General features: G+C 41.9%; 1 protein-coding gene across 1 annotated transcript in view; it reads right to left on the reverse strand.

Moving 5' to 3' along the window:
* The window catches only part of LOC124777946, a 37,226-nt gene that overhangs the window by 9,248 nt on the left and 12,807 nt on the right, over window positions 1–15,171 (reverse strand). Inside the window, exon 2 of the mRNA XM_047253497.1 lies at window positions 7,294–7,476. Coding sequence (XP_047109453.1) covers window positions 7,294–7,476 — 183 coding nt within the window. The remainder of the gene's footprint in view (window positions 1–7,293; window positions 7,477–15,171) is intronic.

The raw sequence follows: 15,171 nt of genomic DNA on the forward strand, positions 1-15,171 counted from the left end.
CGATACACCAGTTTCTGTTGCTGTTGATATTACTCTGTATTCCTCCGATCATAAACATGCTTTCCATTTCACTTCAAGACCACGCTCTATCTAGATTTGGATTTTGCATTTCCCTTTTCCGATTTTCTTTGTCTCCTGCTACATTCAAGGTTTTGACATTGTATGCTCCGGCTCGTAGAACGTTTTTCTTTCATTTGTTACTGTATTTTTCTCATGGTCACCTCCCCCTTTGCAATCCCCTTCCGGAGATCCGGATGGGGGACTAATTCGGAGTCTGCTGCCATTGGAGGGATCATCATGACACTTTTTCAGCCGCGCGGGATTAGCCGAGCGGTCTGAGGCGCTGCAGTCATGGTCTGTGTGGCTGGTCCCGGCGGAGGTTCGAGTGCTCCCTCACGCATGGGCATGTGTGTTTGTCCTTAGGATAATTTTGGTTAAGTAGTGTGTGAGCTTAGGGACTGATGACCTTAGCAGTTAAGTCCCATAAGATTTCACACATATCTGAACATTTTTTGAACACTTTTTTAACTACAGGCCATATTTCTTATGGATACACGTTACGTGTCATTAATGCTGTGATTTGCATTGACTTCTGCACCCTCAAGCTATTGATCACTGCTGATTCTTCCACCTTTCTGGAACACTTTCCCATCTTATCCTGCATGTCTGTCCTCTGCATCTCCGTCTTTCAAAAGTCCGTCGGCAGAGCGTTGGTGAATTCTTTTGCCAGACCTCTTGGCCCCAAAGTCCGATGTTTCTTTTTGAAAACCTAAACAATATTTAGGTTCGAACACTGGACTGAGGACAGTTTGATTACCAGAGAAACACGCTACCCTTCTTTCTTTATTAGTTTTGTTCTACGTTGCTCTCGTCATTTGATCTGGTTGGACATCACATGATACCCCTTCAAGTTCTTCGATGGATACTTCACTCGGTATTTCATTACGAATGTTAGCTAACTCTCAGACGGAACATGCTAAGCTATCTTGCCGGCCCATTATACACTCCTGGAAATGGAAAAAAGAACACATTGACACCGGTGTGTCAGACCGACCATACTTGCTCCGGACACTGCGAGAGGGCTGTACAAGCAATGATCACACGCACGGCGCAGCGGACACACCAGGAACCGCGGTGATGGCCGTCGAATGGCGCTAGCTGCGCAGCATTTGTGCACCGCCGCCGTCAGTGTCAGCCAGTTTGCCGTGGCATACGGAGCTCCATCGCAGTCTTTAACACTGGTAGCATGCCGCGACAGCGTGGACGTGAACCGTATGTGCAGTTGACGGACTTTGAGCGAGGGCGTGTAGTGGGCAAGCGGGAGTCCGGGTGGACGTACCGCCGGATTGCTCAAAACGTGGGGCGTGAGGTCTCCACAGTACATCGATGTTGTCGCCAGTGGTCGGCGGAAGGTGCACGTGCCCGTCGACCTGGGACCGGACCGCAGCGACGCACGGATGGACGCCAAGACCGTAGGATCCTACGCAGTGCCATAGGGGACCGCACCGCCACTTCCCAGCAAATTAGGGACACTGTTGCTCGTGGGGTATCGGCGAGGACCATTCGCAACCGTCTCCATGAAGCTGGGCTACGATCCCGCACACCGTTAGACCGTCTTCCGCTCACGCCCCAACATCGTGCAGCCCGCCTCCAGTGGTGTCGCGACAGGCGTGAATGGAGGGACGAATGGAGACGTGTCGTCTTCAGCGATGAGAGTTGCTTCTGCCTTGGTGCCAATGATGGTCGTATGCGTGTTTGGCGCCGTGCAGGTGAGCGCCACAATCAGGACTGCATACGACCGAGGCACACAGGGCCAACACCCGGCATCATGGTGTGGGGAGCGATCTCCTACACTGGCCGTACACCACTGGTGATCGTCGAGGGGACACTGAATAGTGCACGGTACATCCAAACCGTCATCGAACCCATCGTTCTACCACTCCTAGACCGGCAAGGGAACTTGCTGTTCCAACAGGACAATGCACGTCCGCATGTATCCCGTGCCACCCAACGTGCTCTAGAAGGTGTAAGTCAACTACCCTGGCCAGCAAGATCTCCGGATCTGTCCCCCAATGAGCATGTTTGGGACTGGATGAAGCGTCGTCTCACGCGGTCTGCACGTCCAGCACGAACGCTGGTCCAACTGAGGCGCCAGGTGGAAATGGCATGGCATCTCTACGATCGTCTCCATGGGAGAATAGCAGCCTGCATTGCTGCGAAAGGTGGATATACACTGTACTAGTGCCGACATTGTGCATGCTCTGTTGCCTGTGTCTATGTGCCTGTGGTTCTGTCAATGTGATCATGTGATGTATCTGTCCCCAGGAATGTGTCAATAAAGTTTCCCCTTCCTGGGACAATGAATTCACGGTGTTCTTATTTCAATTTCCAGGAGTGTATCACGGGTTCGAATTATAAATGACAACTGTGAACAAAACATGTGTTTTTGATAAGTGAGTTGTGAGCAGGCACTGTTAAGTTGTGGATGGGTGACTGTAATATATCAGTTTTATTCTACTATGAAACACAATGGAGCAGCATTTCTAAATCAATTTTCCAATAGATTCGCCAGAATTTTCTGAAGTATGCAAAGTTTGTCCCTCACACTTTTGCACCCAAACAAAATTAGCGACGCTGCTCACTGGCAGTGTCGTAACTGAAATGCAAAACGAGGACAGTTACTTTCAGGAAACATATCATTACGGGTGGTGAGACTTTGTGTTATCAATACGAGCCAATCATGAAACTACAAGGCGCTAAAAATGGCATAAAGGGTGTGAACGATTTCATGACATATTCGTAATCAGCATTCCAGTCAATGTGGCACACGAGTTCACCAACATCCATAGGAACTGGACCGTTTCTGCCATTAGGGAAGACTAGGTGGCCGCCTAGGGTGATAAAGTTTTAGGGGTGGCAAAGGGGGCAAAAAAAATATTACAAGTCAAACAGCGAGAAAATTGAACATACGAGGGCAAAAATGGAAAAGGGGAAACATTAAAACACCTTGTCTCTACCTACTTCGAAACTAATATAGCCACTAAGGAGTACGAAACCGAAGCAAACATGACCGTGATGCATCTCTGTCGAGCGTTGGAGTGAGGGCGTGCGCTGGCCTGCTGTTATGTTACGACTTGATACCGTACCTCACCAGTCTGCCTTTTTGTTTTCATCTCTGCACATTATTTGAAGCGTCAGTTGTATTCAGTGGTTCCATTGGTGTTTTTAGTCCCGCCGGAGGTTCGAGTCCTCCTTCAGGCATGGGTGTGTGTGTGTTGTCCTTAGCATAGTTTAGTTTAAGTAGTGTGTAAGTCTAGGGATCGATAACCTCAGTAGTTTGGTCCATTAGGAATTCATGCACATTTGAACATTTGTTGTTTTTAGTTTAACCATTATTTCCTGTCGATAACCCATAATGCATTCACAAGTAGAGTTTTGTACTCCTCTTTCACCATATCTAAAAGGAGTAAAAGGTAAATGCATAAAAATGAGTTGGTGTCTCTCTGTCTCTCCGTCTTTGGGTGTCCGAAACTATCGGTACGAGAAAAACACAGCACCATATTTTGTCAAATAGTTTATCTGTCCTTTCATTAAAACCGAGAACACAAAATGAGAAACTGGGGATATTTCTTGTCTTCTATCGATTATAAAGCAATTGAGGACAAAAGCATGAAAATTAAGTACTGTCCCCAAAACAATGATGACGTTTTGTTACCTTAGTTTAATGATTAAAAGTATAATAGAAGATTTTCAGTGTTATACCGTTGGATGTTGATAATGACGGCTGGCAGGGAGGATTGGGGGGAGAGGAGTGGGAGGCGGCTGGGGGCTTACCGGGCAGCTCGATATTAGTAAAAAGAGTAGGCGTCATTTTTCTGTTCTCGACTTGACTGGCAAAACACCTAGCAGCGGCCCTGCATAGAAGTACATTTCTGTCAGTTTCACATGGTTACATGTTCTATGCGTTGTACGCAAACGGAGGGAGCCTATGTCGAATGCTTGAAGCATTAAAACCAACTCTTAGCGTTTCTCTATCTCTTAATAGTCCAGTCTCGAAATGGTTTGGCATGACGGGGTAGGTAGAACTAATTAGATCCAACAACGGAATGTCATACATATATCTCATGCAACATTTCATGACTTGTTCGAGTCGTCTAGAGTTGAATCGGGTTGAATTACTTCACGGAAAAGATTTTACTTTGGGTAAAATTTGGTGTCTTACATATTATACTGCCAACGGGTTGGAAAAAGGTTTAACTTGCTCTGGTTTCGACATCGACTAGGTGTCTTCATCAGGAAAAGCCAAAAACATTACGTTTAAAAGATTACAAAACAATTAGGATAGAGGAAAAACCAAAAATAGATGGTTAGTACAATAAAAAGTTATGAGGTAACATGTAGTAACAGTTGAAAACAAACTTACGAGCAAAATACTCTCGACACATAAAATAACTTCTTAAAGTCATATATAGAACCATATAAGAATTACAGATATTGAAACTGATATAACAATGGTAAAGGGTGTCAATTATTGAACCATATGAAAAGAAGCACAAATCAGACACAAACTACGGAGTGCACACACTTTATTCAACGTGTAAACGTCACTACAGGTATTCGAATTTAGGTTATGACATGTTCGATGTGTCTGCCATCCTTGACAATAAGGTGGTGCAGAGGAATATCGGAATTCAGCATGATACTCTGAAGATTCGGAACATCGATCGTGTCGATGATCTCCGGAATTGCTGTTCTCAGCTCAGCAAAGGTTTTGGGGTTATTGCTGCACCCCATGTCTTTAATATAGCCACACAAAATGGTATCACATGAGTTCATATTCGGAGAATATGGCGGCCAATAGAAGCCCTCGCCGGTGGCCTCTGCGCATCTTGGAGACAGAATGCGGCCCCCAAAGTGCTCCTCCAGGACATCCAACACTCTCCTGCTTCGATGGGGTCGAACTCCGTCTTGTATGAACCACATCTGGTTTAAAACAGAGTCACTTAGGATAATGGGGATTAAACCATCTTCCAAAACCTTCATGTACCGTTCGGTAGTCGCCGTGCTATGAAGGAATATTGGACCAATAAAATGGTTCAAATGGCTCTGAGTACTATGGGACTTAACATCCGAAGCCATCAGTCTCCAAGAACTTAGAACTGCTTAAATTTAACTAACCTAAGGACATCACAAACATCCATGTCCGAGGCAGAATTCGAACCTGCGACCGCAGCGGTCGCGCGGTTCCATCCTGAAGCGCCTAGAACCGCTCGGCCACACGGGCCGGCTCGGACAGATTTTTCCGTGACTGGACATTGTACGCCACACAGACACCCGCTGAGGGTGCAGAGAATTGTCGATAGCGAAATGCGGATTCTCAGTCCCCCAAATGCGCTAATTTTGCTTATTGACGAACCCATCCAGATGCCGCTAAACCAAACCATGCATGCGCATACTAATTCCCATCATGTCCCGCGGCAATAACGTGCAGTTTTGACGTCTAACGCAAACCGTTCAGAAGTTATGACGATTTTATTTTTTGTAGCTGAATGAACGTGATCCTGCACTTCCCAGTACAAATGAAATCTACAACACACAGCACGCCGTACGGGTATAAGGGCCGTTCAGGGAAAAAGGGACTGGAAATGGCATCAGACTAGGCGGCTCACAGGCCGAGGTTACTACAACGTGGGCACAAAGCATGTCGCGCCATCTATTAAGAATAGAAGGAATCATTACCAAGAGAGTTATGTTCTCACTTAGAAGTCTAGTTTGTTGACTTGAAAACAGATCCTCCGATTATAGCGATTGCGAATAGTATAAATAGTACTTTTCAAGACCTTGCGAAGTTTCTTCATGGCTAGTTTAAAAATCTTATGCTTTTCAAAATAATTATTCTGTTTCCAACTGTCAGTATCTCGCTAGTAAACTAAGTTACTTACATTAAGATCAAAATATCAGGCTGCTGTGTGTTCGACAGTCAAAAGCTTTACACGAATGTAACTGTGCAAATAACTTCACACAAAAGAAAAAAAATACGGGTGCATAAAAAAGTGATTTCTGATCATTAGATTACTTACTTTACGAACGTAATTCAAACTGTAATCAGATACAACTACTAAGAGTTCAGTGAACATTGGTATCATCAATCCGATCGTCTTGCAATGGGCAATCAAATAGCTGGTATTCTTACAGACATATTCACAAATTTCTCACGAATTTCTCTTTTTTCATTATTTTTTACCCATCACTCTAGCCATTCTTTCATAATCTTGACTCTGCCTCGTATTGACTGGGTGTTGTGTGATGTCCTTAGGTTAGTCAGGTTTAAGTAGTTCTAAGTTTTAGGGGACTGATGAAACAGATGTTAAGTCCCATAGTGCTCAGAGCCATTTTTGAACCATAATCTTGATATGTAGATGATATTTTGATTATTCACAGAGGACATAGTAACGCCATTCATCATCTCTTCAAAATATTTAACGAACTTTACAAAGAAATCACTTTCACACTTGAGCTCGAAAACGAATTTCGTCTTTTAACTTATTTGGGTCTAGCGTTAACACTAGGTGATAACAAAATTTCTACGTGATTTAGTTTTAATTTTTACTAGGAGGTACACTTGTTATGTCAGTTCCAATTCCTGTAATTTTATATGGTTTTAAACTTGACAGTAAAATTTTATTTTACGTGGCGAAAGTATATTGCTCGTAAACCTCTTCTGAAATACTACTACACGTTACCTCATAAATTTGTTCAGTGTAATAATCATCTGTTCTTGGTTTTTCTGCTACACTAACGGTTTTGAAATCCTTCACAGGTAATTGCTTTTATTTTTTTTTTTTTTGATTAAGACGCCCATAGTCGGTGTCGAAACCAGGTGAAGTTAAAACTTGTGGCAACCGGCTGGCCGTATAATACAAATCATATTTCTTTATGGCTGATGGCTCACAGCCATGTTTGTAATTGTAAATGTTAATGTCAAAATTTTTGCATCTAATGTTCGCAAGAAAGAGATTTTCTGCACGCTGTACTTTCCAATAAAGTATTATGCTGGGCTCTTTTACTATTTACGGATAGGATGATGTCGGGGCAACTGTTTTAAAAAATGACTTTTGTTCAGCGTTCGGTTCAATATGAGGAAGACCTGTGACTTCCTAGTGTTTATTTCGACACTTTTTTTTTGTCTGTCGTAAGGTGAACAATCAGTAATAATATTGCATGTCACACTGCGGCAGAATTCACTGTGAAAATCAGAAACTTGACAGGGTCCCATTAAGTGGTGGTACTCACTTCTATTAAGCATACACTCGCACATGCGCTTCATGCATGCGCCGGAGTACGTGATGTACCTTCCGGGAGAGACCTCAGCGCAGACGGACGGCTGGCCGGCGATGCACATCCTGGGACAAGGCGTCTCTGTCGTCGTCGACACCCGATCAGTCCGCGCTGCAGAGCACACGACTGCCGCCAGCGCTGCCAACAGGTAGGGAACAGTTGCCATGAGCGGTGGAAAGCTTGTGTCCACATTCCCAATGTCTGAAGATGACGCTTAAGCGAAACGGCGAGACTTTTAAAAATGACTTGGCCTTGATTTTTAATGTGTGAAATCTGTCCCCTTTACGGCGGCATCATATTTTCAAGTCACTTATATCGTCCTGATCACTATGTTTACGACACGGTTTTCTGCCAGACAGAACACATGCAGTTTGTGTGTGTGTGTGTGTGTGTGTGTGTGTGTGTGTGAGTGTGTCATTGGTATACGGATTAATTTGATGCGTTCTTCTACAAACCACTAAATCTTCTCTTGTGTCAAGTCCTTGCCCTCACTGAGGCCTCAGTACATCAGTCTCCGTCCTTTCCTACAGTTTCTAGACCCTACAGTTCCCTCTAGATCCATGGATGTTTTTTCCTGACGTTTTATGGTATATCCTGGCATCTTGTCCCTTATTCTTGCCATTGTTCTCCATACAACCCTTTCATCTACAATACTGCGCAGAACCTCTTCATTTCTTATCTAATCAGTAGATCTAATTTTCAGCATCCTTCACTACCACCGATTCTCAAACACTTCGATTCTATTCTCTTTCGGTTTTCGCAGAGTCCATAAATCACTTCCATGCAATGCTGTGACGAAGCGTATATCTAAAACCACATCTTATGTTTAATAATAGTAGACTCATTTTCGACCTGAATACCTCTTTAGCGTGTGATAGCATGTTTTTTATGTCCTTCTTGCTTCGTCTGTCACGTGTTACTTTATTTCCAAGCTGGCAGAGTTCCTTAACTTCGTCTATTTCGTGGTCACCAATTCCTGTTACTAAGTGCATGGTTCCTCTCATTTCCTCTACTCTTCATTATTTTCTTAATTAAGTCTCTCTTAATCAGTATGTCATAATCAGTACGCTGTACACCGTATTTAATAGATCTTGCAGCTCTTCGTTTTCACTGAGGATAGCAATGTCACCAGCGAATCACGTTATTGATATCCTCTCACCTTGAATTTTATTCTGTCTGAAGACTACGTCTTTCATCCGGTTACTAGTTACATGTCTTGTCGATACACGATGAGAGTCTTTAATTCTGTGGTTTACACTGTCTTCCGCATGCTCAGTTGATCATTGTTGACTGAATCTTCGGCCTTTTCTTTTCTTTTTTTTAATGCTCTGTCAGTGGACAATTATTGCAATCAGTAACACTGCCGTTCAATTTAATTCCTACTGTGAACTTTCCAGGTAGGTTTGTAAATGCTCTGAGGCTCCTATTGACAGTATCCTTGTAGACAAGTCTAGGTATTAAAAGCAAGAGTAGAAACAAATCATGTGATGCAGCACCTTATGTTGAACGTTGGAATTCATTAGGATACAAAATCTAATATATATGAGTGCAGGCGGGTAATAAATCAGTTAAAAATTGAGAATTTTAGGCAGTTACCCGAAGACGTGAACTGGATAGATGTCTACAATACTTCTGACTCAAATAAAAAATACAAAGCTTTCATTAACAAAGCTACTTCCTCATTTGAAAATTGTGTACCCCTAAAAGATTACACAAAGAATAAAGATGTCGTGTGGGACAAAGAGGAAAGTGTATCTACTATCTAGGAACAGCTCTGATGTTAGCATTGTAATACCTTAGAAAGAATACTGCAAAATGTTGAAGGAAGTAGCCCAGAAATCTAAGCAACATTATTGTCAGAGAAAGATAATTACACCAGGCAACAAAATAAACAATATGGAACATCGTGACGACAGAGCCAGGTGGTACCAGAAAGGAAGCGAACTCATGACTCCAAAAATAAATGAGACATAGGTAACAACTGTATTCACCTCTTAAAAAAGAACTTTGTTTCTGTTACTGACTGCCAGAGGCTGCGTGTTTCACTAAAGAGTGCTATGGAATATCTGAGACCAGTCTCTACAAATGACTTCAGCAAAACCCAAAGAAGCAGCATTCATCATAAAACCCTTAAAATCAACGTATTGTAGTGGTTATGATAACATATCGACGAAGTTAATCAATTGACTGTTCATGCGAGTTGAGTCCTATCTTCTGTGATTTGTGTAATCAACCTCTAATCAGCGGAATATTTCCAGCCTCGCTAAAACAAGCTGAAGTTAAGGTTCTTTAGAGGAAGCGGGAGAAAAAGATACCAATTCCACCTACGACTTATTTCAGTGCAACGATCCGTTGAGTGCTTCTCTGCACGTCTAAAAGTTTGTGTTGCATGCAGCCTACTTTAGACTATGTCTTGTACGTCGTTTCAGTTCATTATGTTATGCTAAGTGCTTACGCATTCTGTTAACACGTGACATAGGTGTCAATGTAACTTTTGTGATGACTGGATCATGGGCCCAGAAAAAGAAGAAATTTTATACTGTAGCTGCCACTGTGACGACACTTTCTCGCTGTCTTAATTCTATTATTTCCTTATTCTCTTCTTGCCTGTGCTTTTCAGTAACTGTAGTATTTTTTTCAGGATGAAATTCAGTCATCAGCTGTAAGTAAATTTTATTATGTTTTACATGTTACGATAATTTATCATCTTCTAAACACAACAAATTAGGGATATTACAAATTTTCAGTCGCTGGCTCTACATTTGTGTAAAGAATAAAAAGTATACGACAGAAATTTACTTAGTATTGGTTTTTCAGAGGTCAGAATCATATTCACACACGTATAATGCCATGATATGTCCGGAAATGTAGATATTGTATGTGATTCGGCTACTGTAAATTGTCAATCATTTTTTACAATAATCAATTATAATTTATACGTTTCTAGAGATACCATGGCATTATGCTCCTACGAAGAAGATATTGACGTCTGCTAAGCCAATGTTAAGTGAGTTTCCGCAATACGCTTTTTAAGCTTCACGTAAATGTATTGCCAAAGTCCTAGGACTTATATAATCGCTAATTTTGTAGGTTTCTGAAGACGACAATTTAATTTACCAAAATCGACAAAGCATAATAAAGTTTCTGTGTATCATCTTTGAAGAGATGGTTGCGGGACTCGGCTGTACGGCACAGAATGTCAAATCAATCACTTTTCAACCGTTTAATTTCCAGGCACTTATTTTATTAGGCTACCAGTTTCGGCGATATATTACGCCATCTTCAGGGCCACTGACCAACATGTAGGAAGCTCCAATCTCAGTTCCGGTCAAAGTAAGGTCCAGCATCTACCAACAGAGGATGTTTTAAGTGGTCACTGTACCAAGCAGACAACTACAGATACCAGTCTTTGAATGCTGACCCTATTTTGACTGGAACCGAGGTTGGAATTTTCCTACACGTTGGTCAGGGGCCCTGAAATTATACGGCTTGAATATATTTCATTTGGCTTTCTATCATAATTTTCTTTGCAACTGACTACTTAATATTTCTTTTTGGTCTTCAGTCTACTGACTGGTTTGATGCGGCCCGCCACAAATTCCTTTCCTGTGCTAACCTCTTCATCTCAGAGTAACACTTGCAAACTACGTCCTCAATAATTTGGTTGACGCATTCCAATCTCTGTCTTCCTCTACAGCTTTTTTCCCTCTACAGCTCCCTCTAGTACCATGGAAGTCATTCCTTCATGTCTTAGCAGATGTCCTATCATTCTGTCCCTTCTCCTTATCAGTGTTTTCCACATATTCCTTTCCTCTCCGATTCTGCGTAGAACCTCTTCATTCCTTACCTTATCAGTCCACCTAATTTTCAACATTCGTCTATAGCACCACATCTCAAATGCTTCGATTCTCTTCTGTTCCGGTTTTCCCACAGTCCATGTTTCACTACCATACAATGCTGTACTCCAGACGTACATCCTCAGAAATTTCTTCCTCAAATTAAGGGCGGTATTTGATACTAGTAGACTTCTCTTGGCCAGAAATGCCTTATTTGCCATAGCGAGTCTGCTTTTGATGTCCTCCTTGCTCCGTCCGTCATTGGTTATTTTACTGCCTAGGTAGCAGAATTACTTAACTTCATTGACTTCGTGACCATCAATCCTGATGTTAAGTTTCTCGCTGTTCTCTTTTCTACTACTTCTCATTACCTTCGTCTATCTCCGATTTACTCTCAAACCATACTGTGTACTCATTAGACTGTTCATTCCGTTCAACAGATCATTTAATTCTTCACTTTCACTCAGGATAGCAATGTCTTCAGCGAATCGTATCATTGATATCCTTTCACCTTGTATTTTAATTCCACTCCTGAACCTTTCTTTTATTTCCATCATTGCTTCCTCGATGTACAGATTGAAGAGTAGGGGCGAAAGGCTACAGCCGTGTCTTACACCCTTCTTAATACGAGCACTTCGTTCTTGATCGTCCACTCTTATTATACCCTCTTGGTTGTTGTACATATTGTATGTAACCCTTCTCTCCCTATAGCTTAATCCTACTTTTTTCAGAATCTCGAACAGCTTGCACCATTTTATATTGTCGAACGCTTTTTCCAGGTTGACAAATCCTATGAAAGTGTCTTGATTTTTCTTTAGCCTTGCTTCCATTATTAGCCGTAACGTCAGAATTGCCTCTCTCGTACCTTTACTTTTCCTAAAGCCAAACTGATCGTCACCTAGCGCATTCTCAATTTTCTTTTCCATTCTTCTGTATATTATTCTTGTAAGCAGCTTCGATGCATAAGCTGTTAAGCTGATTGTGCGATAATTCTCGCACTTGTCAGCTCTTGCCGTCTTCGGAATTGTGTGGATGAAGCTTTTCCGAATGTCAGATGGTATGTCGCCAGACTCATATATTCTACACACCAACATAAATAGTCGTTTTGTTGCCACTTCCCCCAACGATTTTAGAAATTCTGATGGAATGTTATCTATCCCTTCTGCCTTATTTGACCGTAAGTCCTCCGAAGCTCTTTTAAATTCCGATTCTAATACTGGATCCCCTATCTCTTCTAAATCGACTCCTGTTTCTTCTTCTATCACATCAGACAAATCATGACCCTCATAGAGGCTTTCAATGTATTCTTTCCACATATCTGCTCTCTCCTCTGCATTTAACAGTGGAATTCCCGTTGCACTCTTAATGTTACCACCGTTGCTTTTAATGTCACCAAAGGTTGTTTTGACTTTCCAGTATGCTGAGTCTGTCGTTCTGACAATCATACCTTTTTCGATGTCTTCACATTTTTCCTGCCGACATTTCGTCTTAGCTTCCCTGCACTTCCTATTTATTTCATTCCTCAGCGACTTGTATTTCTGTATTCCTGATTTTCCCGGAACATGTTTGTACTTCCTCCTTTCATCAATAAACTTAAATATTTCTTCTGTTACCCATGGTTTCTTTGCAGCTACCTTCTTTGTACCTATGTTTTCCCTCCCAACTTCTGTGATGGCCCTTTTTAGAGATGTCCATTCCTCTACAACTGTACTGCCTACTGCGCTATTCCTTACTGCTGTATCTATAGCGTTTGAGAACTTCATACGTATCTCGTCATTCCTTAGTACTTCCGTATCCCACTTCTTTGCGTATTGATTCTTCCTGACTAATGTCTTGAACTTCAGCCTACTGTTCATCGCTACTATATTGTGATCTGAGTCTATATCTGCTCCTGGGTACGCCTCACAATCCAGTATCTGATTTCGGAATCTCTGTCTGACCATGATGTAATCTAACTGAAATCTTCCCGTATCTCCCGGCCTTTTCCAAGTATACCTCCTCCTCTTGTGATTCTTGAACAGGGTATTTGCTATTACTAGCTGAGACATGTTACAGAACTCAATTAGTCTTTCTCCTCTTTCATTCCTCGTCCTTAGCCCATAGTCTCCTGTAACCTTTTCTTCTACTCCTTCCCCTACAACTGCATTCCAGTCGCCCATGACTATTAGATTTTCGTCCCCCTTCACATAGTGCATTACCCTTTCAATATCCTCATACACTTTCCCTATCTGTTCATCTTCAGCTTGCGGCGTCGGCATGTATACCTGAACTATCGTTGTCGGTGCTGGTCTGCTGTCGATTCTGATTAGAACAACCCGGTCACTGAACTGTTCATAGTAACACACCCTCTGCCCTACCTTCCTATTCATGACGATTCCTACAGCTGTTATACCATTTTGTGCTGCTGTTGATATTACCCGATACTCATCTGACCAGAAATCCTTGTCTTCCTTCACTTCACTTCACTGACCCCTACTATATCTAGATTGAGCCTTTGCATTTCCCTTTTCAGATTTTCTAGTTTCCCTACCACGTTCAAGCTTCTGACATTCCACGCCCCGACTCGTAGAACGTTATCCTTTCGTTGATTATTCAATCTTTTTCTCATGGTAACCTCCGCCTTGGCAGTCCCCTCCCGGAGATCCGAATGGGGGACTATTCCAGAATCTTTTGCCAATGGAGAGATCATCATGACACTTCTTCAATTACAGGCCACATGTCCTGTGGATACACGTTACGTGTCTTTAATGCAGTGGTTTCCATTGCCTTCTGCATCCTCATGTCGTTGATCATTGCTGATTCTTCCGCCTTTAGGGGCAATTTCCCACCCCTAGGACAAGAGAGTGCCCTGAACCTCTATCCGCTCCTCCGCCCTCTTTGACAAGGACGTTGGCAGAATGAGACTGACTTCTTATGCTGGAAAATAAAAAATACGTCATTTCATCTTGCTTTCACTTGATAGGCATTAATCACCACTTTCCGCTGTAACAGATAGTCAGCTTTGTTTGCTCTATCATTTGGTGGTAATTAGCTGCCCCGCTAGAGGCCTCACTTTGATTCATTACGGAATAGTCATGAAGTAACGGAGTTGCAGCGGAAGTCGGATCGAAGGAGTCTCCACTAAATGTGCTTCGGCGACCTACTGACACACATTTAGTGCTTTAGGATCGTTCTCAAGAACTTGGACGACATAACAAATCAAAGTACAGGAAGCTAAAACGGCAGGTCTGTGGAATAAGGCTTATCCATTCATGTGGAAAACTGCCCACTCGTTATATATGACACTTTGTTAGTTAATGACATGTTTATGACGGTCCTCATATTAATATTCTGTTTATAAAAACCGATTACCCTTAATTGTGTTTATAACTGGTGTAAGTCATGTAAGTTAATTTTTCTTGTGTCCGAATGGTTACTCTACAATGTTGCAATGTAAGGAACAGCAATATATTGCACATAAAACGCCATGTGTGTTGTAGAAGATTCACTAAATGTAACAATAAAGTAGAAACGACGTGAAAATTGTCTTGGCAGTGTATGTCGAAGCTAATATAAGAACGTACTAAATCTAATATTCATTTGCAATTATATTGTAAAAAATGGTAATTTCTGAAAACTATTTTTGTAAACATTATAATACTTTCTATGTTATTCCATGAAGCTCTCTCTCCTCTCTCAATGAAACAGAAAATAGCAGTCAACAGATGACCATTATAAGATTCCGTCGAAACATCAAGCACAATTGAGAAATGGTCGGAAACGATTATAGTTAGTTCTAAAACGTGATATTCCAGCACATGTCAGTGATGTAGCAGCAAGTCGAATAACTCATGTATGAAGTAGGAGAATAAAGGAGGATTAGAGTTAACATTCCATGGACATCGAAGCTATTAGGAATAAGGCAGAAGCTCGAAGGCGGGAAAAGATGAAAAAAATCAATGGTTCACTTTCCAAGGGGAACGTAACGGCATTGCTGTAACTAATAAAAATAATAAAC

This window comes from Schistocerca piceifrons, chromosome 2, assembly GCF_021461385.2.
Source record: "Schistocerca piceifrons isolate TAMUIC-IGC-003096 chromosome 2, iqSchPice1.1, whole genome shotgun sequence".
Taxonomy (NCBI): domain Eukaryota; kingdom Metazoa; phylum Arthropoda; class Insecta; order Orthoptera; family Acrididae; genus Schistocerca; species Schistocerca piceifrons.